Source organism: Tasmannia lanceolata, unplaced genomic scaffold (genome assembly GCF_043159265.1).
Source record: "Tasmannia lanceolata isolate RefF3 unplaced genomic scaffold, GAP_Taslan_0.1 ptg000002l, whole genome shotgun sequence".
NCBI lineage: Eukaryota > Viridiplantae > Streptophyta > Magnoliopsida > Canellales > Winteraceae > Tasmannia > Tasmannia lanceolata.
In genome coordinates, this window is record NW_027518679.1 from 25,586,465 (window position 1) to 25,608,764 (window position 22,300).

At 38.4% G+C, this 22,300-nt stretch overlaps 2 protein-coding genes across 2 annotated transcripts; both read right to left on the minus strand.

Annotated features, from left to right (window-relative positions):
- Positions 1–1,018: 1,018 nt before the first annotated feature.
- Positions 1,019–6,745, minus strand: LOC143846293 (cytochrome P450 98A2-like). Its single transcript, XM_077354753.1, has 3 exons — positions 6,113–6,745; positions 2,783–3,177; positions 1,019–1,801 (listed from the first exon to the last, which is right to left on the minus strand). Exons 1-3 carry the CDS (start codon positions 6,594–6,596, stop codon positions 1,157–1,159), a joined length of 1,524 nt encoding a protein of 507 aa, XP_077210868.1. The 5' UTR covers positions 6,597–6,745; the 3' UTR covers positions 1,019–1,156.
- A 6,001-nt stretch (positions 6,746–12,746) lies between these two features.
- Positions 12,747–21,059, minus strand: LOC143846388 (70 kDa peptidyl-prolyl isomerase-like). Its single transcript, XM_077354852.1, has 12 exons — positions 20,821–21,059; positions 20,440–20,526; positions 18,356–18,616; positions 18,067–18,144; positions 17,856–17,936; positions 16,932–17,126; positions 16,609–16,695; positions 15,881–16,056; positions 13,926–14,048; positions 13,612–13,758; positions 13,198–13,325; positions 12,747–13,034 (listed from the first exon to the last, which is right to left on the minus strand). Exons 1-12 carry the CDS (start codon positions 20,963–20,965, stop codon positions 12,923–12,925), a joined length of 1,620 nt encoding a protein of 539 aa, XP_077210967.1. The 5' UTR covers positions 20,966–21,059; the 3' UTR covers positions 12,747–12,922.
- Between the last annotated feature and the right edge of the window lie 1,241 nt (positions 21,060–22,300).

Consider the following 22,300-nt stretch of genomic DNA (forward strand, 5'->3'; position numbering starts at 1 on the left):
TTTTGATATTTGCACCAACACATCTTACCTTCTATTATTTAAAGAGCTGTTAAAGGTCATTATCGTCAAAAAGCTCCAACAAACCAATTAAAAAAGAAAAGAAAAGGTACACATGTGCAAATATGAAAACATTTGTACTAATAACATTTACCTAAAAGAGTTAGGGAGATGATATTTTCACTCCCCTGCATTACACATGCGCTCCCCTTATAACATAAATCACGTGAAAAGTGGGCAGCTTTAACGCTTTTTGATGTCAAATCACTACATATAAGAGGGGTGCATGCGTAATGCAGGGCGGTGAAAATATCATTGGCCAAGAATTATTCAAATAATAACATCTAAATTGTTGATCTCCCTCTCCCTCTCTACAACTAAACTGACAACCCTTGGTTGGGATCATCATATGAAGAAGATTTATTGGGTAAAGGCTATTAACATTGTGGCCCAACAAATGAACGGTTTGGATCATCCTATGAAGTGGGCCTCACTGTACCACTTCGAAAATTTTCAATCACACACACCATATAAAATCTCCATCGTTTAGGTAGAGATTTACATTTAAATGAGTCGTTGGAGTTAGTTTTGTTGTGTGTGTGTGTGGGTGGGGGGAGGGGAAGAAGAATTCGAAAGTTTGGTGGAAAAGTTGTGAAGAAGAATAATCAAAACTAAGGCAGCAAGTAAGATAAAGGAGGGTTTTTTTTTTTTTTTTTAACCCGGAACAGATTGTGGCTCCGGGGAGGACCTCAAAATATTATATAGAAATTGCAAAATTACAAGAAGAGGGCTAATTGACTCGCCTCTAAATCAGAAACCAAAAGAGGAAAAACCAAAAAACAACACATTCCCTTAAAACCGCCCACCACTTAGGTCATCCTCGACCGGAGATTAGGAAGACCCCTTATATTGACACTGGCACTCCTCTCTTTGCTTTGAATTTTTCTTATTGGATCTCGACTCTGGCCATTCAACTTCATATCACTCATTTTAACTTTCTCGATGTCTTTTTACATCTATATACATCCATAAGAACATGCCCACTATTTTTTTCAACTTTATTGAAAGATCAAAGTCATAGAAAAGCAAATCCAATCCTTCAATTTCTTTCTTTCCAAGAAGAGAAGAGAAGAGAAAGAAAGAGATAAAAAAAACAAAATTACATTTCAAACGGCACACGTTTGTACAGCTGAGCAGGCAACCTAGGTGTTGGGACCGCCTGTAGTGGGGTCCGCATAAATGTGACCAACCCAGGATTTTCCGACATGTCGATCTCCTCGGGCTTGACCCCCTCCGGTGGGGCCCAACGAAAATGGTGCAAAAGATGTCCCAACATAGATTGGACCAAGTTGATCCCTAATTGGGCCCCGGGGCAGACCCGTCGACCCGCTCCAAATGGAAGTAGCCGGAAATCATGGCCCTTGATGTCCACATCCTCTTCGAGAAACCGTTCGGGCCGGAATTCTAACGGGTCTTTCCAATGGGCTGGGTCACGGGCTAAGGCCCATACATTTACGTGCACGTTAGAGCCCTTTGGGATGTCATAGCCACTTATTTTTACATTGGTTGTGGCCTTGTGAGGGAGCATTAGTGGGGTGGGAGGGTGTAAACGTAAGGCCTCTTTGGTGATGGAATGTAGGTAGGGGAGGCTTGAGAAGTCAGATTCGGTCATGATCCGATTGGGCCCAATGATCCGGTCCAACTCGTCTTGGGCCTTTTGTTGGACCCTAGGGTTCTTGATTAGCTCTGCCATTGCCCATTCAACTGATATTGCAGTTGTGTCCATGCCTGCTGTGATCATGTCCTGCATTTATTTGGCAAATGTTAAGTTGTCTGCTTTCAACATGAAGGGGTTTGTTTGATGTATGGAAACTTTTTATTGGTAAATTATTTTCATGGAAAGTAAAATTTCCAACATTTGGTAAACTCAGTTTCCATAAAAAAAAATTTTCCAAAATAAATTTTTTCCTTGTTTTAAAGAATTGGATTTAGCATCTTATTTTGATTCCTCTTCCGATTCACATAGAAACGGAATGGGAAAAAAAGAGAAGAAAAATACTTAATTAAAAAAGTTTCAATAAAAATTTCACTCCGACCGGGGTGGAATCAGAATACCAACTCTTGAGACAAGAAACAAATTATTTTTCTCCCCTTTAATTTTTACCCCAGTATCATTTCCACTTCACTGATTCCGTTCAATTGTTTGAACCAACCAGACACCAGAACCAGGCGGAATCGAAACAGGATGTCGATTCCAGTGCCTGATTACAACAACCCAAACTCACCAAAAATATTTCTTAGAGGAATAAGTCATTAGGGATTTAGGGCACATCCACAATGTAATACAATGACGCACCCCCACTTTTCCATACTCGGCTTAACATTGTGTTTAATTTTGAGTCTAATAGTCAGTTTTGGACTCAAAATCAATTCCCACATTCTAAAACAAACAGGGCTGAACTCAAAATCAATTCTCACAATCTAAAACAAATAGGGCAGGGCAGCCCTGTTTGTTTTAGATTGCAAAATTGATTTTGAATCCAAAACTGAGTAATGGACTCGAAATTGTGTTAATTTTCGAGTCCAATAATAAGTTCTAGACTCAAAATCAATTCTCAAGACTCTAAAACGAACAAGGCCTCGTTTTAGAGTTTTGAGAATTTATTTTGAGCCGAGAACTTATTATTGGACTTCAAATTTTGTTTAGTTGGACTCAAAATCATTTCTTAAGATCCAAACGAAGTAGGGCCTAAATGAAGAATAAAAAAAGAGAAGGATTACTCACCCATAGAAGGCCGATAATCGTGTCTTCGCTAAGGTCATACTTTTCCTGAAGTGTGAGTAGTGCGTCCACAAAGTGTTGCTTTGCTCCGCTCTTCTCGCGAGCGAGGGTGTGCTCATCCATGATAGCCTTGGTGAGCTGATCCCTTCGAGCTCCATGCTTTGCGAAGGCCTCCTCTTCGAGTGGGAACATCCATCGGAGCCACGGGATGTGTTCGGCCATGGCTAGGGATGCCCCAAGCTTCAATCCATTGGCCACGACCGCCTTGAATTCCAACCCTTGTTCGTCCATCACACCTTCCGAGTTCACAAATCGCTTCCCAAACGCAAGCCTTGTTATGTTGTTGAATGCCACTGCGGATAGATAGTTCTTGACCACCATGCTCTTCCCGGTCTTGTCTGTCACATTAAAATGATGTTTAAAATCGTATTTACAACTTTAGCAATGATTTAACAAAACAAATAAGTCATTAGTGTTGAAGTATAAATGATTAAATAACACCAACTCCAACAGCTTAAGCTTTTGGAGTAATTGGTTGTTACACATGGTATCAGAGCGGTTGCCTTAGAGCAGGTCATGCTTTCAAAACCCAGAAACTCCTTGATATTAAAAATCCATGTGTATGACCAACTCAAAAGAAGGTCCACACGTGAAGGGTGTGTTGAAGTACAAATAATTAAATAACACCAACTCCAACAGCTTAAGCTGTTGGAGTAATTGGTCGTTTCACAATTTGCATAGTTTAAAAAGCAAAAAACTGGACTCGACTTAGTTGAGTTGAGTCGACCCGACTGAGTCATGACTGACTAAAGTGCATGTGCCTAATAACATGCACGAATTTAGTAGACATGCAACATTTTTCTCATAACAAAGCACAACTTAAATAACTTGAACCCCTTGTTTTGATATTGAAGCTACTCTCTCTATATCTCTATCTGTATATAAAAACTTTTTCATTGGTTGCTGCAGTTCCCAACAAGTTCTCAATAGCCAATAAGAAAAGCATAAAAGAAAGAGAACAAGAGAGCATGTATATGTTTCCCTAAATTGATGCCATTTTATCACATATAATCAATTTCATTGTATTTTTTACTTTAATAAAAATTTTAAGAGGAATTCTAGATTCACAGACACCCTTGCAAAAGAAGAGCAAAGGGCTGCTTCATTTGTCAACTTCCATGAAAGATGGCACAGAAAATTATGATCTAAACTTTATTTAATGGAAGTTTAGCAATGGGGGTGTCCTTTGCCCTTTTTTTGCAAGGCATGTGAATCCAGCATTCCTCAAATTTTAATATTTTATATGAAATATTTACTGAGCAATGATAGACACAAGGGAGCCTTGCATAAAGAGTGGGAAAAGGGCTCTTCGTTGGATCCACATCATTTTCAGTTACATTTTAAAAACAGTTGAAAAAGAAAAATCAGTTACATTTGATGACTTGGATCCAATCATGAGTCCTTTTGCTGCTCTTTATGCAAGGGCTCCCTTGTATCTATCATTCCTCTTATCTTTAACACTAACTATTTATATATTACGTTTTAACCACTAATATACTACCAATAAATCAAATTATAGTGACATAACATCTTGCTGACAAATACCCAATAAACATGTTTTTACGACGATTCATGCTCACCCAATTGCTTTTATCATTCCTTTAATTTTGTATTTTTGAGTTCTGATCTAAATAAAGATGTTTGGTGATGTGGATCCAATGAGGTGCCCTTGCTATTGGGCCACCATCGTACGATGACAAATGGCAATCATCCGTGGTGTGACATTGAAGCAATGACCAGATGGAGGTGTGATCTTTTTTTTTTTAAGTTGGTTTTGGCGGGGACCCCCACCGGTTTATTAGAATGAGAAAGATATTACAATCAGCATACAAAACATTAACCCTATCACAGGTATAGGAAACAGACCAAGAGAACAAAGACAAGACCTATCCTTAGAAGCACTATCGAAGATGAGGTGTGATAGTTATTAAGAAAACTTATCTAATTGTCGTTTTCCAATAGCAGTGTTTGGCACAGGAATAGCCTCGAGGGGTAGCTCTTCCCGTTTCGACGGTTCCTAGGTCTGAGAGGAGAAGGGAAGGGATTGGAAGGGGCTGGGAGAGAAGAGAAAGGGCTAACCTCGGTCGAGAGGAGAATGGAAGGAAAGAAAAGAAAAGCGGAAGAAACTTTTCAAATGTTGTGAATTGAGATTTCAATATCCGGGGTGAGTGGAATGGGGGGGGGGGGGGGGCAGAGAGAAGGGCAAACACAGGTCAAGTAGAATAGAAGGAAAAGAAAGAAAAGCGAATGGGGATTTCACATGTTGGTTGTGAGTTTAGATTTCAATCTTGAGGAAAACTATGGGATAGCTACCTCTAAAGTTATCATCATGCCAAACAGCCCAAATAGGAAGGACAAACTTGAAGAAGACTAGGAAGAAAACAGAACTAAAGTTAAATGTCCTTTTGCTCTAGGTACAAAATGAATGATGGATTGACCCTTTGGTGCATTGACAGAAGGGAGGGAGCTTGAGTGCAAGACCCACCTGTCGAACATGGACAAACTTCGGCCTTAGGGATCTGATGCTGCTAAGTGGAAGGGTTGTAGCTCAATTTTTTTAAAGGAATATATGGTATAGCCCACTAAAGAATCAAAATTGAAAAAAAAAATGAATGAATTCTTTGGTGCAAGCCAAGTACTCACCCACCTTCGAAACAAATAAATAAAGAGAGAGAAATTACACAAAAGCATGCTTGAGTTGGGGTTGTCCCAAATAGCCCTTCGAACTTCAAAAATCGACCTCAGTTGAACCTTCCCCTAATCTGAGGCGGTTCTTCTCTCTGTCTTTCTTAAGCCACCCTCCTCTAGTGTATTTATGACTATTCTAATACTCTACTAGTGGGTGACCCCGGGAAAGAAAGAGCCTAAATGGGTTCACCATACATAGTTCCCCTCTCCATATGCATAAAAGTGAGATTTTATATTTTTATATGATGTGTGGCTGTATAAACCCGCATTTTTGAAAAAGTACGGTATGGTCCACTCCATAGGATGATCCAAGCTGTCCATTTGCTGGGCCACAACGTAAATAGGTTGTGCCCCCAAAATAATTTCCTCTTTAGATAGGAAGGTTAGGATCATCCTATGGAAATGATTTTTGGGGCACAACCTATTTATGTTGTGGCCCAACAAATTGGTTAGGATCAACCAATGGAAATGGAGTGGGCCATACCATACTTCTTGAAAAATACGGGTTTATACGGCCACACATCATATAAAATCTTATCTAAAAGCTTATACACCAAAAATATGTATACATATATTGAGAAATACCTGGATCGGTGCAATCTCTAAAGATGGATTCAACCATGGCTGTGACCTCGTCCTCTCTGATGGGCCTTAGAGACTCGAGCCGCTTAGGCGAAAAGAGCTCTAGGGTGCACACCTTCCTAACTTTGACATAGTGAGGCCCATAGTCAGCCCATATAAGGTCCTGGCCATCTCTACTAAATTTCGCAGCTGATCGACTCCTTGGCCTATCTGCTAGTTGTTGATCCCTCTCCTTAAGAACTTCCTTTGCCAATTCCGAGCTAGACACAATGACGTTTAGAGTCGACCCGAACCATACCGACATGATCGGCCCATAAATGTGGGACCAATCGTAGAAACATCGGAATCTCACTGGCTTTATGTCGTAGAGGTTTCCGACGACAGGCCATGCCCGTGGACCCGGTGGTAGCCTTAATCTTAGCCGTTGATAGAGCTTCAAAGCAAGGAAGATGAAGATGATGGGTGTAAGGATGAAGAGAAAAGCCATAGATACAGAGAGGTTGGATGGTATTTTGGGGGAGGTGATTGATATATGAGGAAGATAGAGAGAGTAGGTGATGGATGAGATAAAAGAAAAAGAAAATTTGTATTAGTTTGGTGGGTGTTTGATGAAATGGTTTTGTTGCTTATTAAATAAGAGAAGAAATGAATGTGGGGGGAAGAAAGAGTATTTAGAATTGTATTTTTGTGGGTTGGTGAGGGAAAAAGACTTTGAGAGTTTGTGGAAAAGTTGAGGGGGATTCAAAGGTTGTGAGGAAGTCGTGGGTGGGTTGTCAATTTGTGCCCACCGCTTTTCCTTCTCCTTGTTTCTTTCCTTTTTATGCTTATTATCATTATAGTTGGAGAGATGAGGGTGTAGATCACCATTGAAAAGTAGGCACGACTACCTTCTGAATTTGTATATTATAGGATCTATAGGTGTGTCAATACCAATTCATTTATTATTATTATTATTATTAGGGAATTGCTAGCGTCCATCACGAAAGGCATTTCACGGCTGGTTTGTCGCATGTCAGACCAGCCACCTCATGAATGAAGACAAAAGACGAAATGCCTTCTACAATGGACCCCAGCAAATCCCTTATTATTATTATTATTATTATTATTATTATTATTAGGGACTTGCTAGCGTCCATCATAGAAGGCATTTTGCGGATGGGCCGTTGCATGTGAGAGCTAGCCCATCCGCGAAATGCCTTCTGCGATACACTGGCAAATCCCTTATTATTATTATTATATTATTATTATTATTATTAGAGAAAAGGGTTGCTGCGCTCAAGCACAGAAACATGGGGGTGGGGCCAATGGGGGGTGATCCTAACCATTCATTTGGAAGGGCCTATCATAGATGGGGGGGCCTACCAAAAATCAGCTCCATTGGATCACCAATGGGTGTCCATTTGTGGGGCAAAAAATGAACAGATTTGTGGACGGCCTAAGGTGATCCAATGGAGCTGATTTTTGGTGGACACCCTACCCATGAAAGGGCCCATCAAATGAATGCTTTGGATCATACCCAAAATGTGACCCCACCCTCTTTCTGTGCTCGAGCGCAACAACTCTATCATATTATTATTATTATTTCATCTTTAGAGAGAAACCCATCTTAATATAGCATTTAAAAACAAACCATCCGATGAGATCAATCCTAACGATCAACTTTTGGGTCCCACAGTCAGACATATATCTATAATCAAGAACGTTGACCTTGCAGCCCATAATGAGGGACCCACATGGTCCTAGTCCCAGGTCTAACAGGAATCTCACATCCATAAGATAAAAGGGCTTTCAAAATCAATGCTCAATCGCTTGTCTAGTTCTCTTTCTCTCTCCTTGTTTTGACATAGGAGCTTCCCTCTTAACACTTTTCCAGAGTAAAATTCTGTTTTACGCCCATTTTTGTCAAAAGAAAGTAAGAAACAGTGTCTTCATGAACAATCAAACAATGGAAAAGCAAAACATTCTGGAAATTTTAATTTCCATTTCAAACTTTTCTCAGGAAAATTCCTGCAATCCAAACAGGGTGATTTTTTCTAAAAACAACAAAAGGAACCCAAGACAAAGTGGTATTTTGTAGACTACTCTGTAAGACTTCATTAGGTGTTTCTGTCATTATCCACTATATTAGAAAATGTTAATGAGTTGGTGTAATTAAAAGGAGGGATTAATGCAGGCCTCATAAAGGAGAGGAAGACAAAAGTATCAGGTGGCAAACAATCCTACCCATTTATCCAGTGGACTTGTTTCCAAAATGAACGGTTTAGATCATAGGTATGTTTTTTTTCTTCTTCTTCTTTTTCTTCTTTTTGTGGGTGTGATAATTGCAAGGGTTGGTGGTGGGGGTCAAAGGTTTCACACCAGTGGGTGGGACCCACAGGAAGTTGGATGAGGGGAGTTGGTGAGAGAGAGAGAGAGAGAGAGAGAGTCCAATGACATCATTTCTCATCATAAGTTAGGAAGGATGATGAAATATCACTCTTGTGGCATCCTTTATTTTCCAAACTTTTGATTTTTTTTTTATGGGTTCCAACTTTTGATTTTATCCATACTTTACTTGGTATTTTATATGGTGGCCGACCTTTACATATAAAGGTCGGAGAGAGAAAACCCCCCTCTCTCTCTCTGCCCTTTTACGCACTCGGTCGGCCACCATATGATTTCTCACTTTACAAAACCTCACCTACAAATCTCCACAGATTGTATGGTTAGGATCATCTATGGACAGTGGCGGAGCCGGGATTTATACATAAGGGGGGCAGGGGGCAGGTTATACATAAGGTGGAGCCCAATTGAGTTGAGCCTATTAAGGATTTTGGTCCAACTCAACAAGGGCAACTACCCCCTTTATGCTACATGTAGCTCCACACCTGTCTATGGAGAAGAATTCCAGAGCACAAGCTATATATCTACACTGGAGCCCACTTCCTAGGATGATCCAACCGTTCATTTTTCGGGCCACAACATAAATAGGCTGTGCCCCATAAATCATTTCCTCAAGATTATCTCAACCCTCCGACCCATAGAGATTTCCACAGGACAAGTCAACTGAGAAAGGGCTTACCTTACTAATAGGTCATTTCAAGAAAGTATGCATTCTGGAAACCCGTGTTCTCAAGGGAGCTTTTATGTGACAAAGATCAGCAGTCTGCACTGCCTTAAAAGTGCCTCGTTACTTTTTTACCCAACAAATAAATGATTTAGATCGCGAAGAATCTTATTCAAAACCCATCTGAAGCACTTATATAAGAAAGAAGCCGAATAACTGTAGGCTCATCCTGACATGGTTCATAAGTTGCTGCAATGAAGGGGTGCAACTCGGGTCGGGTTGGGTCGGGTTGAGGCCAACCCAACCCAACCCAACCCGACCCGAGAAACCCATTTTCCCAACCCGACCTAACCCGACTACAACCCGAGTTTTAAGCTTAAAAAATAAATAAAAAATTATAAAAAATGTCGGTTTGCCAAACCCCAACCCGAATCCGACCTGATCCCAACCCGGGTTAGGAAAAGTCAACCTGAACCCGAACTCAACTCGACCCGACCTTTTTTTCGGGTTGAACCCAACCCGAGTTGCAACCCTTGAGTGCAATGGGGATACGACATTAATGGGGAACAAAAATGTGGTGGAAGCAATTCTATGATTTTAATGGATAAAACATAAGTATGAGATTATTGTTGTAGGTATTGTTAGCGTTGTTTAGATAATTTATTTGAATAATATGATAATTTATCAAATAATATCATGAAAATTTATTGGTATGTTATTTAGGTAATATTAGGAGATGAAACTACAAAAGGAAAATATTGTTTTGGAATGGAAGAAACTACAAGATGAAAAGGACAAACATGTTTGTAAATGCTCTTGTAGGCTTTTAAATAGTTTTTAAGCTAAGGATGATGACTAGACATTGAATTTGATTATGACTGGCATATGTATTGCTAACTGTATGATAAGTTGATTTATCTATGTCATTAAGGTAGAGACCCTAAGCACAACATGTATGTTATATGGGATTTGCTAGGCAATTTTGCAGAAAGCCATCTCCTGGCTCACACTTTTGCAGGAGAGAACATGAGACTAAGGCCATGTCTGATGATGTAGTGTCTTCAAGTGGTTTGAGAGAGGTAAGTGCATGTTTGGCTACCTTGATTTTTTTCTTGGAATATTACCCAATGGTGAGAAAAGGTGGGAGAAGGATAGACATGAGAGGGACTGAGCGAGGAGAGTTTAATAAAAGCCTTAAAAACAAGGAAACAAGAAACTTCACCCAAAATATGATTGATTTTTTCCTTGTTTTAGCCACCCCCTCACGCTCTAGACATTCGTGCCCTCTCAAATCTCTCCTCTCACCTGTCCTACCCTTCTCTCACCACTTGAGAAACTAATTTATCATGAAAAAAAAATTCATGGTTGCCAAACATGGCTTAATGGTGAGGTTTTCACATCATCTTCACCCACCCCTACCTTCCCACAACTCATGGCAGCCATTAGTCAGGGGTGTTACCACCCTGTGAGAAGCATTCCATTTATCAGAATAAACACCACATGCAATAGTACCAAAGATGAGCTTCTTTTAAGAATCATCCCCTCATTGAAGCTTTCACTAATGATGGGTGAGATGAGGCTATGTTGGATGAGATGGAAGTAGTGTACAAGAATGATACATGGGAGATAATTGTGTGACCTACAGAGAAGAAATAGTTGGTTGCTTGTGGGTCTTTAAATTAAAGCTTATGGGTCTTTACATTAAAGAAGAAATAAAACGGCGCACTATTGACATGTATAGAACTTATCTTGGTGTCTAAGATGTATAATCAATGACATGTGATAAGTTTGGCCATGTTGTCAAGGCAAGCACATATAGATTCATCTTAGCATTGGGCCTCACATTTGGTTAATTTGTAAATCAAATGGAAGTTAAAAATAAGATCTTACATGGGAAGCTTAAGTGATTTACACTGAGCAACTTGAGGGGCTTGAAGTCAGTGATAAAAAATCATGTGTTGCTTGTAGAAGGAAAATTTGGTCTTAAACAAGCTACACGTGCATGATTAAGGGTATGGTGTTGGTTATTGTCTATGTTGATGATCTCATTATCACAGGGAGTGATATTGCTAAAACTCTACAGTTGAAATTGTAATTAAAAAAAGATTTTGGTATGAAAGATTTGGGTCAGCTAAATTACTTGGTGTCGAGATTGAGAGCCAAGGGATGCATTTAACCCAAACAGAATATGTCATTGATCTTTTCATGAACAGTAAGGACGTTAGTACTCCAACAATATTTGGCGAAAATATGAGTGGAAAATAAGGTGTAAGGACACGAATCCTGCTATATATCAGACATAATCAGTGCTTAACCAATCTCACTTTCTCCATATCTAGTATCACTTATGTGGTGAATCAAGTATGCTAACACCTTCACGATATTACAGAAGAGTACTTACAAGAAACCAAAAGAACCCTCTGATATGTTCTGAGGCATAATTGATTATAAACTTCATCACAGCACACAAAGGGAGAGATATTCAGGTATAAGCATACATCAGTGCAGACTATGCAGGTGTTTCTGATATACATTGATCTGTTACTACTTTTTGTGTATTCGTGAATGGTGTTGTCTTGTTATCATTGAACAGTACTGTAGCACAATCCAGTGCAAAGGCTAAATATGAATTCATGGCATCAACTACTGCTAAAATTGCATGGATATGATGATATCTTCAACAACAAGTGCATTTGAAGTCTCAGACATATGCTCTTTTGCGTGATAATCAAAGTGAAAAATGTCTCATAATCTTGTTTCACATGTTAGAACCAAGCACGTCGAGATTGACCACCATTTCATTTGAGAGAAAGTAAAAAATATTTGAGTAGTTCATTTGGATTTGTCCATCCAAGATCAGCTTACTGGCGTATTCACAAAAGGGCACATCACATATTCACATATCAACTTCATGACTTAATGATAAAGCGGGGGAATGCTCAAATGAAACTTTTAGCATGTTAGGGGTTGGGGGTTTGGGGGGGGGGGGGGGGGGGGGGGGGGGGGGGTGGGTGGGTGGGTTAGTAATTTTATACATTCAAGTATATAAACTATTGTAACGTCATTTTTAATAAGTTACTTTTTCCATGCCTTTCCCCTCTTTCTCTTATCCTCTTCTTCTAATGATCCTTTGACTGTTTTTACATATATATGCATGCATATCAACTCACCTTTTCGGAAGTTAATGTTTGCTTCCTTGAACCGTCATAACGATGATAAAAGAATTTAACATGGTAATTGTGAAACTACCAGTTACTCCAAAAGCTTAAGCTGTTGGAGAAAGGCGTTATTTAATCTTTTATACTTTAACACTCCCCTCACGTGTGGCCCCTCTTTTGGGTTTGGACTACACGTGGCACATGTGGCCCCTCTTTTGGGTTTGGACTACACGTGGCACATGTGGCCCCTCTTTTGGGTTTGGCCATTGCATGTGGATTTTTGCTATCCAGGAGGTTTGAACTCAGGACCTTTGGCTCTAATACCATGTGAAACTACCAGTTACTCCAAAAGCTTAAGCTGTTGAAGAAAGGCGTTATTTAATCTTTTATACTTTAACAGTAATAACAAGTAAGCATAAAAATCCCCAATCAATGAGAATGAAAGAACTAGTTATTTTTCAAATAAAATAAGTGAACAATACAATTACAAAAAATGCACCAATAAAAGAAAATTGTACATGCAAAGTGCCTGAATTCAGAATGCCATTAGCCAACTCTTTCTAGCTTGAGAAATAACTATGAGTTGATCTGTGTGGATATGCCTTAGCTCTAGATCTCAAACTGGTCCATTCTTGAAAACATGGTGGCGAAAATCCTGGCTTGATTTTTATCATACTCCTTTTTCTTCTCTACCAACTTTTTGTACTCAAGCTTTACATCTCTGTTAGTTCAAAATATTAGGAACATCATCATTATGTGTTAGAATTACGTAGGGGTCTTAAATAGATTTACCTCGAGCACATATAGATAAGCTTGCAACATAACATGCAAGAAATATTTTAGAATAAGATAGATGAAGAGCAGAGGTCAGCAAGCACAAATACCTGTTATTTGGATCAATCGATAACGATTTCTTAATATCAGCTTCAGCCTTTTCAAATTCAGATGTTCTCACGTATGACTGAGACCTTCTGTATAGGGCTTTTACATTATGTGGGTCAAGATCTAAAACCTGAAAAAAAAATCCTTAATTCATATATAAATGATGCATGAAGTACTTATAGCAATTTTCAAAGGGAAATGATATCAGCACAACCATTCTTTAATAATTGCACAAACACATCTTGGCTTTTCCTTTTTAATTGGTTTGTGCCTTTTGGGAACTGTATTAACCCTTGATAGCTCTTTAAATAATAAATGACGAGATGGGTTAGTGCAATTATAAAAACATGGTTGTGCTGATAATGATATCATTTCCATTTTCAAATAGTGAGAAGAAGAGTAAAAGGAGAAAAAACCTTTGTGCACAATCTCAAAGTCTCAATGTACTGCCCCAGTTTGAGTTTGCAGGATGCATTGTTCAAATAGCAAGATATTTTCAACGTATTTGCCTGGATTTTTTCCTCTTCAGAAAAAGAATGGTCATACTCTACATACTTAGCAGCCTGCAGAGATTATTCAACATCTTTTAGTTTGCACAGGATCCAAAACAACTGGATATATAAAATTAGAAACAACCTCAAAGCATCTGTTTCTTTCAAATCTTTGATCAATCATTTCCTAGATTCCAAAGATCATATTGGTTTTTTTCCATGGACAATAAATAACTTGCCTTCTCATATTTCTTGGAGGCACGCCGAAACTCCTGGGCCTTAAAGAGTTCATTTCCTTCATCTTTCTTTTTCTGACAAGCTTCTATTTTATCTGGTGTTTCCATGTTCCAAAACTCTTTATCCTAAGCATGCATGAAATACCCAAACATGAGAAGTGCATAACCTATATCTTATCATATCATATGAAAAGAATTACATATCGAATCGAGTGTGCAGTATATTGCAGGGAAGGTGATACCCACACTCCCTTATTTTGATATTGGGAGCCATCTCTTTATTTTATCTCATTGGCTGCGACAAGTCCCAACAAGCTATCAACAGAAAATTGGCTTAAAATAAAGAGAGGGCTGCAAATATCATATCTATCTTAAATGGAAAACAAGGGTGAAGATTCAATAATAGTTACTACTTCAATGATTTTGAGTATAAATGTTACAAAATGGAATACAGGGACAAGTCACCCCACAAGTTTAATCATGACATGACTTCCACTAAACTATAGCACTGACGCTAGCAGCTCTGGATCTAAAATAGCTAATTAACTTATTTCCTACGAAGGAAAAATATTTGAAGCATTCTTTGTGAAATTGCCAAAAATTAGTGGTATTATCATTATCAGTGAGAACAATGCCTTCATATGGTCTAAACTAATAAAGGTTCAAGTAAAAAGATTTGTCACATGGTTTAGCAATGGCACGTGATGAGTTCACTCAGATCTCAGTCGCATCGGAGGAGAAAGGAAGAACAATGAATATTAAAAAAGGGAAATCAAGAGATATCAAAAACAAAAATGGAAATACAAACAAAACTATAGTTATTGTCGGAACTTCAATAGCCTTCGATTTTTATACAGACTGTGTTGCCAGTCTAAAGATGCATTAGTTTGGCTGGAACTTGTAATTTGGAAAATATTTGAAACAAGAGTTACATATTCTATAACTATTTGCAAGCATTAAAAAAAATTATAATCTCATGATTCTGTAGCATCTGTATAACATGAGTGCATGACTCTTCATCAATGCATATAATATAAAATTGAAAGTTCACCAATAAACTAGATATTAAGTTGGCAATGGACTGATAATGACCAGCAAACTCTAGGCAATAGTAATAAAAATTATACAAACCTTCAAGAGTCAAGATTGATTTGAAACATTTCATTGTTAAATATTACCATAAAAAGTAGTCTAGAACATACTCTACTATTTAACTAAAAAACATGAAAATGCAGAAACGAAAATGACAAAGTGAGAGTTTTGCAGCATTCATTCTCACAACTTCACTAGAAACCCATTCCCCATGCGTGGATCCCAAAGCTGTTATTTGTCGCTCACTATCACACATTGAGCTGCTACAATCAGTTGATTTATTACCTTCTAAGGCCCTGTTTGTTTTAGATTATGACAACCGATTGGGGAGTCCCCAACCGATTGTTGGACCGAAAATTGCACTGAAGTTGAATGCAATAAAGTTCTCTTAGTATAGGAAAGTTTGGTAAGTTATGTAGGATTATGAAAATTTGGTATTTCTTCATATATAAGTGCATAATCTATTTAGAATACGGAATTGAACAATTCTTTTTGAGATGTCTCTATTGCATGGGAATACTTTCTCCATGAGAATGCTCCAAAATATTCAGTGGGGGGGAGAGAGAGAGAGAGAGAGAGAGAGAGAGAGAGAGAGAGAGAGAGCAAACACTCATATTCTCTCTAAACTAATAACTATTTAAAAGTTAATATAGATATTCAGCCAAGAATTTACATAAACCCTTCAGTTGATGGAGTGTTTGACGCATCGTTGCCAAAGTTAGCTTTTGGTATTTCAGATGAAAAGATTAAGAAACATAACTTCAGTATTAAAGCACAATGAAGGTTTGATCTGCCAAATCTCTGCATGACTGCTCCAAATTCATTATGAATGAAAGCAAATGCTAAGCAGTGGCGAGAATAATAACCTTAATGAAGCTAATTAACTCTACTTCATAAAAAAGAGTTGCATTTGCAGGAACCACTGACAAATCCCTGTGGCATTCAACATTGCCAAACCCATACTCAGGGGCAACAGTCACCAGTGCTATTTCACCTCTTTTCATGGTCATGACTGCCCAGTCTAAACCCTCAAGAATTTTTTCTGCAGCCATGTGGGAGAAGCAAATCTCAGGCAAGATAGGTGTGTTTAGATGGATCAAAGCAGCACTTGCAGGCAAAAAATGAGATCATACATAAAGAGGAACATGTGACTTAGGGGTGCAACTTGGGTTGGATTGAAGCCAACCCGAACTTGACCCGAAACTCTAAACTGTCAACCTGATCCGACCCCGACCCAACTCTCAACCCAATGAAGGCTAACCCGACCCGACCCGACCCGACCCGAAAAAGTAATATCTCAACTTGAACCCTAACCCTCAACCCGAACCGGGTTGAGCCGGGTTTTCATGCTGGTTGAACCGGTTATGATGATATCTTTCCCCTTTAGGTTTTTATGTTCTTAAAAAAATAAAACAGAAAAAATGGTAATTTTTTTTTAAATGTCGGGTTTTGTTTGGGTCGGGTCAACGCGACCCCTCAACCGAACCCAAACCCGACTCAAACACAACCCGACCCGGGATTTTTTCAGGTTGAACCCAACCCGAGTTGCACCCCTAATGTGACTAATGTTTCAAACCAAGAATTTTGCACATACCTTCACAACACGTAAGCTCAAAAGGCTCTTCATCAGATCCTTTTATTTCAAAAAGAGTTCCATCTTCGAGTTTACCATTGTATCTCACTGAAAACCAGAAAAACAGTTCAATGCTTAAAGAATTTAGAAAACAATAACATAAAAACATGAGTAGATAGTCATAGTAGTAAGTAGTAACCTCATGCTTTAGGAGAAAATTTGAAGGATGATTGAAATAAAAGTTAGATTTGCCTAATAATCAGATGATCATGACCATGTAATAGATAGAAGGTAAAGATAAGATTCCACTTATGATATATAAATGAAAGAGACAGCAGTCATACCCTTCACTTGGGATCCTTCACTGGGGCGGTCATAACCTTCACCGACCCTGACAATCTTCTTAACTACTTTTTTATCACCTGTGACATCGATGACACTCTTCCAAGAAACTAGCTCAATATCAACAGTTATGTTTGAATTGGGTGGAACTTGGCAATCTTTTATAATAGCTTCATTTCCATTTTGTCTAACACCATCTGCACATTCTGTGGCTATGAGTATCTCATATAATCATGAAAGTGCATGGATATAAGCATTCGGAGGGATATGATAGTTACCCAACATCATAAACTATACATCTAACAGTAAACTTGGTTGTGAGAGATTATGGAAATAATGATGCTAGTGAGCAAAGATCTCACAAACTATATGACTAAAACTCATCAAAGATCTCAAAACAGAAAAAATCATGTTCAACTGTAACATGATTGGGAATTGGATGCACTATAAAGCTGAAATTGAAAAGCAAGCTACATGACAACAATCAGAACTATGACGGGCACTCATGAGGGCTAACTTGAACAAGGTTGTGTCAAATATGCGTCAAGGAGGACCATCATTCTGGTAGGCTACAGCATTAAACAATGAAAGTTATCCTTAATTCCTAAAAATCTGCAATTCCGCACTATGAGAAGATGAACATTTAGGTCCACAGTGTTTTCGGCCCATGAATTCTACTTCTCATTAGGCTCCATGACCCTTATTTTGTCATTATTTATGGTGGCTTTCCACCAAGCAACGAATGCAACGTAAAGCAAGCAATTCAAAGCCACTTCCGAATTAGGGGGCTAGGTTCCAAAACACAAGTTGCTGTTTCAACATAAATTTTCGCATAATAGTGCAAATATGAAAACATGGTTGGAGGCAGTCTGATTCTTTCTTATAATTTTTTTTTTGTGCACAACACAAAAGATACAATGACTTACATGAAAATTTCACCAATAATTCTGCCTTCTCACCCTTCCTCATTGTTTTTACAGCACTGCTGAAGGCAGGAATTAAAAAACCTGCGCAGTAAAGAATAAAAAGACAGCAAGTTATTGCAAATGTTGTATATTAGTCATAATCACTAGCATTAACATGAATACATGATCTCGATTGAAAACCCTTAAGGAGATAAGTGAAAAGTTGACTTACCATCGCTAACATGAAACTCCACACCCACATCTGACTTGGATACAATTGTCCCATCCTCCAACCTTGCTTCGTACTTAACTACACAGTTACAGAGAAGAACTATTGATACCCTCAAAGATATAAACCAGTAGATGAATTTACAGAAGCCCCACATGAAAAAATCCTAGATGCCACATGGAATGTGTTTCTTATGGTTATTGATCAGTTTCCCCAATCCTGTCCAATCTTTTTCCCTAGCAAGTTTCACTAGTATAGTAAGAGAAAACTCGAAAATAAATAGTAAAATTACCCATAACTTCATCGGCCTCTTTGGGACATGCCCACCCCTCACCCTCTGTAATTATCTTCTTCAATATTCCGCCATCGCCACTTAGATCCCTTATAGTGTTCCAGGATAACAACTCCACATCAAAGACAAGTGTTGAATTAGGAGGAATGAGAGGAGGACAACCAGCCTCCCCATAAGCCAAATTTGGAGGAATGGTAAAGATTGCTTTCTCTCCCTTCCTCATGGTAGCAATTCCATCCTCCCATCCTTTGATAACTTCACCTGAAATAGTGAAATCCAATGTTCACTAGGTTATCAATTGATGCAGGCACCAGTAAAAGTTTTTAATCAAATTGAAGAAAATCTTTAAGAGAAGTACAAACATTCATAACTGGCTTTCTCATTCAGTGTATTTTACTGCACTTTAGAACATGCATTTTAGTATACAACTTAAAATGCAAATAAACAAGAATTTCATTTTCTGCCCATTCTTCACTAGCTATTCGATTAAAAAAAGAGCACAATTTTCACTGCTTATTCAGCTAAACAAGCAAGTAATTATAATTTTCCAGTCATTATTTCCCAAACTCCAAAGGAAAAAAATTACTGAAACAAAACCTGCATGTTTTGGATACTTACAAAATAAAAAGGAAAAATGTATTCACAATCTTTCAAATAATGAAAGCAATCATATCTTGTGTGAGGATAACGAGGCAGCGGTTTCATTAGCTGGAGAAGGTGAAAGTTGGCAGGAGTTATGCAGTGGGAAATCTTATTTTTTATAACGAATAAAATTGGGGAACTGATACTTAGTTTAAACATCTTCCTCATTTTATAAACACATCCATTTCCTTATTTTAAACATCTTCCATTGCATTTTACAACATATAGGGACTTGTAACAGACAATGGAAATTGAAAAAGTTTAAAATAAATTGGAAGGTATCTCTATCAGAACAAGAGAGTTCAGGTATCAGCTCCCTTAAATTGATACTTGTCCAAAATCAGGCAATTAGAAGAGGAAAAAAATAACGGAGGTAAATCCAAGTTCTCCGAACTGCCCAACTTTCTTTTGGGGCTGTTTTCCATGGGTATAGTAATCCTTGGATAAGTATTCCTGGGATGGCCGATCCTGCTTGAATAATTTTATCTTGAAATTATCTCCTACACAGTTCATCAATCAATTTTGTTCTGGTAATATTTTATCCAAGAACAAAGGTCGACGTGAACATAGGATAATGCCACCTTGCTATCCCCATGGAGAAGAGCCCCATTTGGGATTACACATATACTACTTGGAATAGCCAAACGAGCCAATCAATTAAGTATTAGTTACTATATGCCTACCTGTAAACAATAAACATCTTTTCAACTAGTGCTACTGCCAATTCTAAACTCGTAGAGGAATTTTGTTTCTACAAAATTAACTGAAACTAAAAAATAACTAACATTTCCTTAGATCAAAATAATTTTTATTTCGTGTTTTTCTACTAAACAGTGAGGAAAGACTTGATGGCTAGGAACATAACAGAGAACATGATCTTGGATAAGAGAGAATGGAAGAAAATGATCCATGTAGATGAAACCAATTGCTCTACTGATTAGACTTAGTCAATTTGAGCCGGGTAGATTCTTTCACCTTCTTCATGAAACTTTTTTAAAGGATTCATTAGCCGACCCCAACTAGTTTGGGAGGAAGGCTTAGTTGAGTTGAGTTGAGTTTTTCTACTAAACACGAGAATAGCACATGCAATTGTAACTGAATATTAAGAGGGCTAGTTTAGTGTTACTCTAAGACTACCTAAATTGGTCATCCGCCGCAATCTCAACCACATGTGTAAGTTGTACAAGGATTGCATCCCTTGCAACAAGATTAACAAACAAACCCTACCATAATAGAGATGCTAGAAAACCCATTACTGCAAAATTTAAATTTAGCCTAAAATTAGGAAAATGTGCTTCATGTTCAAATCAAGCCAGCACTATATAAAATAACAAAGTTCCACTACAATTAGAATCATGGGATTTCATCATTTTGAGTTAATTTACGGAAATTAATTCGAATAAATTTTAAAAAACAACAAAAATTCAAGAATTATGACTCACCTTGCCCTAACTTGAATACAAAAGGGATTTCTCGATCACGACTGGAATCCAAACTGGGTCCACCTTCAACATAACCACTGTAATGAACTGAAGAAATGAAAATTTCTACAATTAGAAAAGGAGATTTTATAGGATGGTTCAAAACTCAAAAGGAGAAAAACTTAAACCCTGTTTGGATTGCAAGGAAAATGATATGATTATGGATAATTTAGAGGAATAACATTCTAAATTGAATACCCTTTTATATAAAAATTGAATAGGGTTAGTTGAAGTAATCTTCTTTTTTTTCATGTGTAAAAACAGTAAGAAACTTTAGAAATATTTTCCTTTTCGAGAAAATTCTTGAAATTCAAGCAAGAGTAAGTGGTGAGAGATTCAAACCATGGAGTTGGTCTCCATGGAATGGGGTTTGCCATGAATTCCCTTGTCTGAGAATCTGTTTTTTGAGGCCTTGGCTTCCGATTTCTCTTTCCTGGAAATCTGAATTTTCTGTTTGGGAGGGGAATTTCATGGAAGGAAAAGACATTGGTAAGATGATGTTTGAGAGAGAGAGAGAGAGAGAGAGAGAGAGAGAGATTCAGTTGAAGATAAGCAGTTGAAGATAAGCCGTTGGTTTCCCTCTCTTTTATCGTTAGAGGTAGATTTTTTAAAGACAAAAACAGGGCTACTACGAAGACACACACCACTAGGGCTGGCAACGGGGAGGGGCGGGGCCGGATGTTGCATTCCCCTTCCCCGCTTCAGGGATGGCGGGGAATCCCCGTCCCTGCCCCGCGGGGGATACCTAATCCCCATCCCCACCCCATCCCCGCTCCACACAAACATCCTCACCTCAAATTCTCAAAAAAGCTTTTTTACACCCCAAAAAAAAAAAAAAAAGACGAGACGTGTTTGTGCACTTATCAAAATATGGTAGTGCCAATATTACTAGCATAAAAAAAATATTTACTGTTAACTTAAAAAACACCAAAACAATGCTAAAATAAGAGGATATTGATAATGGCTTGCATATTAAAATGGGGCGGGTCCATCTCCATCCCCGCCCGATCCCCGTTTTAACGGGTGAAATTGCCAGCCCTACACACCACTTGCCCAAAAACACATTAAGGACCATTTTATGACTATGACAAACATGCCCCTAATAGGTACACGTTGCACTATTGTAATGGGTGTTTCAGAAAAATACTGACACCAGCGTGTAGTGGGTGCAACTTGGGTCGGTCTCAACCTGAACCTGACGTGTCCAACCCGATTTAATTTCGGGCTGGGTTAGGGTTGAGGCCTTAGTAACCCGGCCAAACTCGACGTGACTTAAGCCCAACTTCAGTCCTCTAATTTTATCTTGATTTTCTTTGGATTATTGTATTTTTTTGTTTGGCTCAAGGAGAACCCGAACTGATCCAACTCAACCTGTAGATAGGTTGGTTTAGGGTTGATCATCCTGAACCCGATGCTCGGGCTGGGTTGGGTTAGGGTTGAGGGAATTCTATCTTGGGTTGGGTTAGGGGTTAGGGTTGGCCTCAACCCGATCCAACCCGACCCGAGTTGCACCCCAAGCTGGCACTAGCTGGTTTTGGAAAACTTTGAAATTTCTATACACGTCCTACCATTTCTACCATCCAATTACTTGTGAACTGATTGGGACCATTGATATGATGAGCCAAAGATGGATAAAAGAAAATTTTGCCACGGCACCCTTCAGTTTAGCATTCCTCTAATGTCTTCACTGGCTTTCAAAGAGGACTTACTGTCCCATTTTTAACAAGATGGGTTTGGTAGGCCCGGATGGAGCATGTTATAAGGTAAAAATATGATCCATTGCTAAAAATTAGGATGATCGCAACCGTGCAATTGATAGATA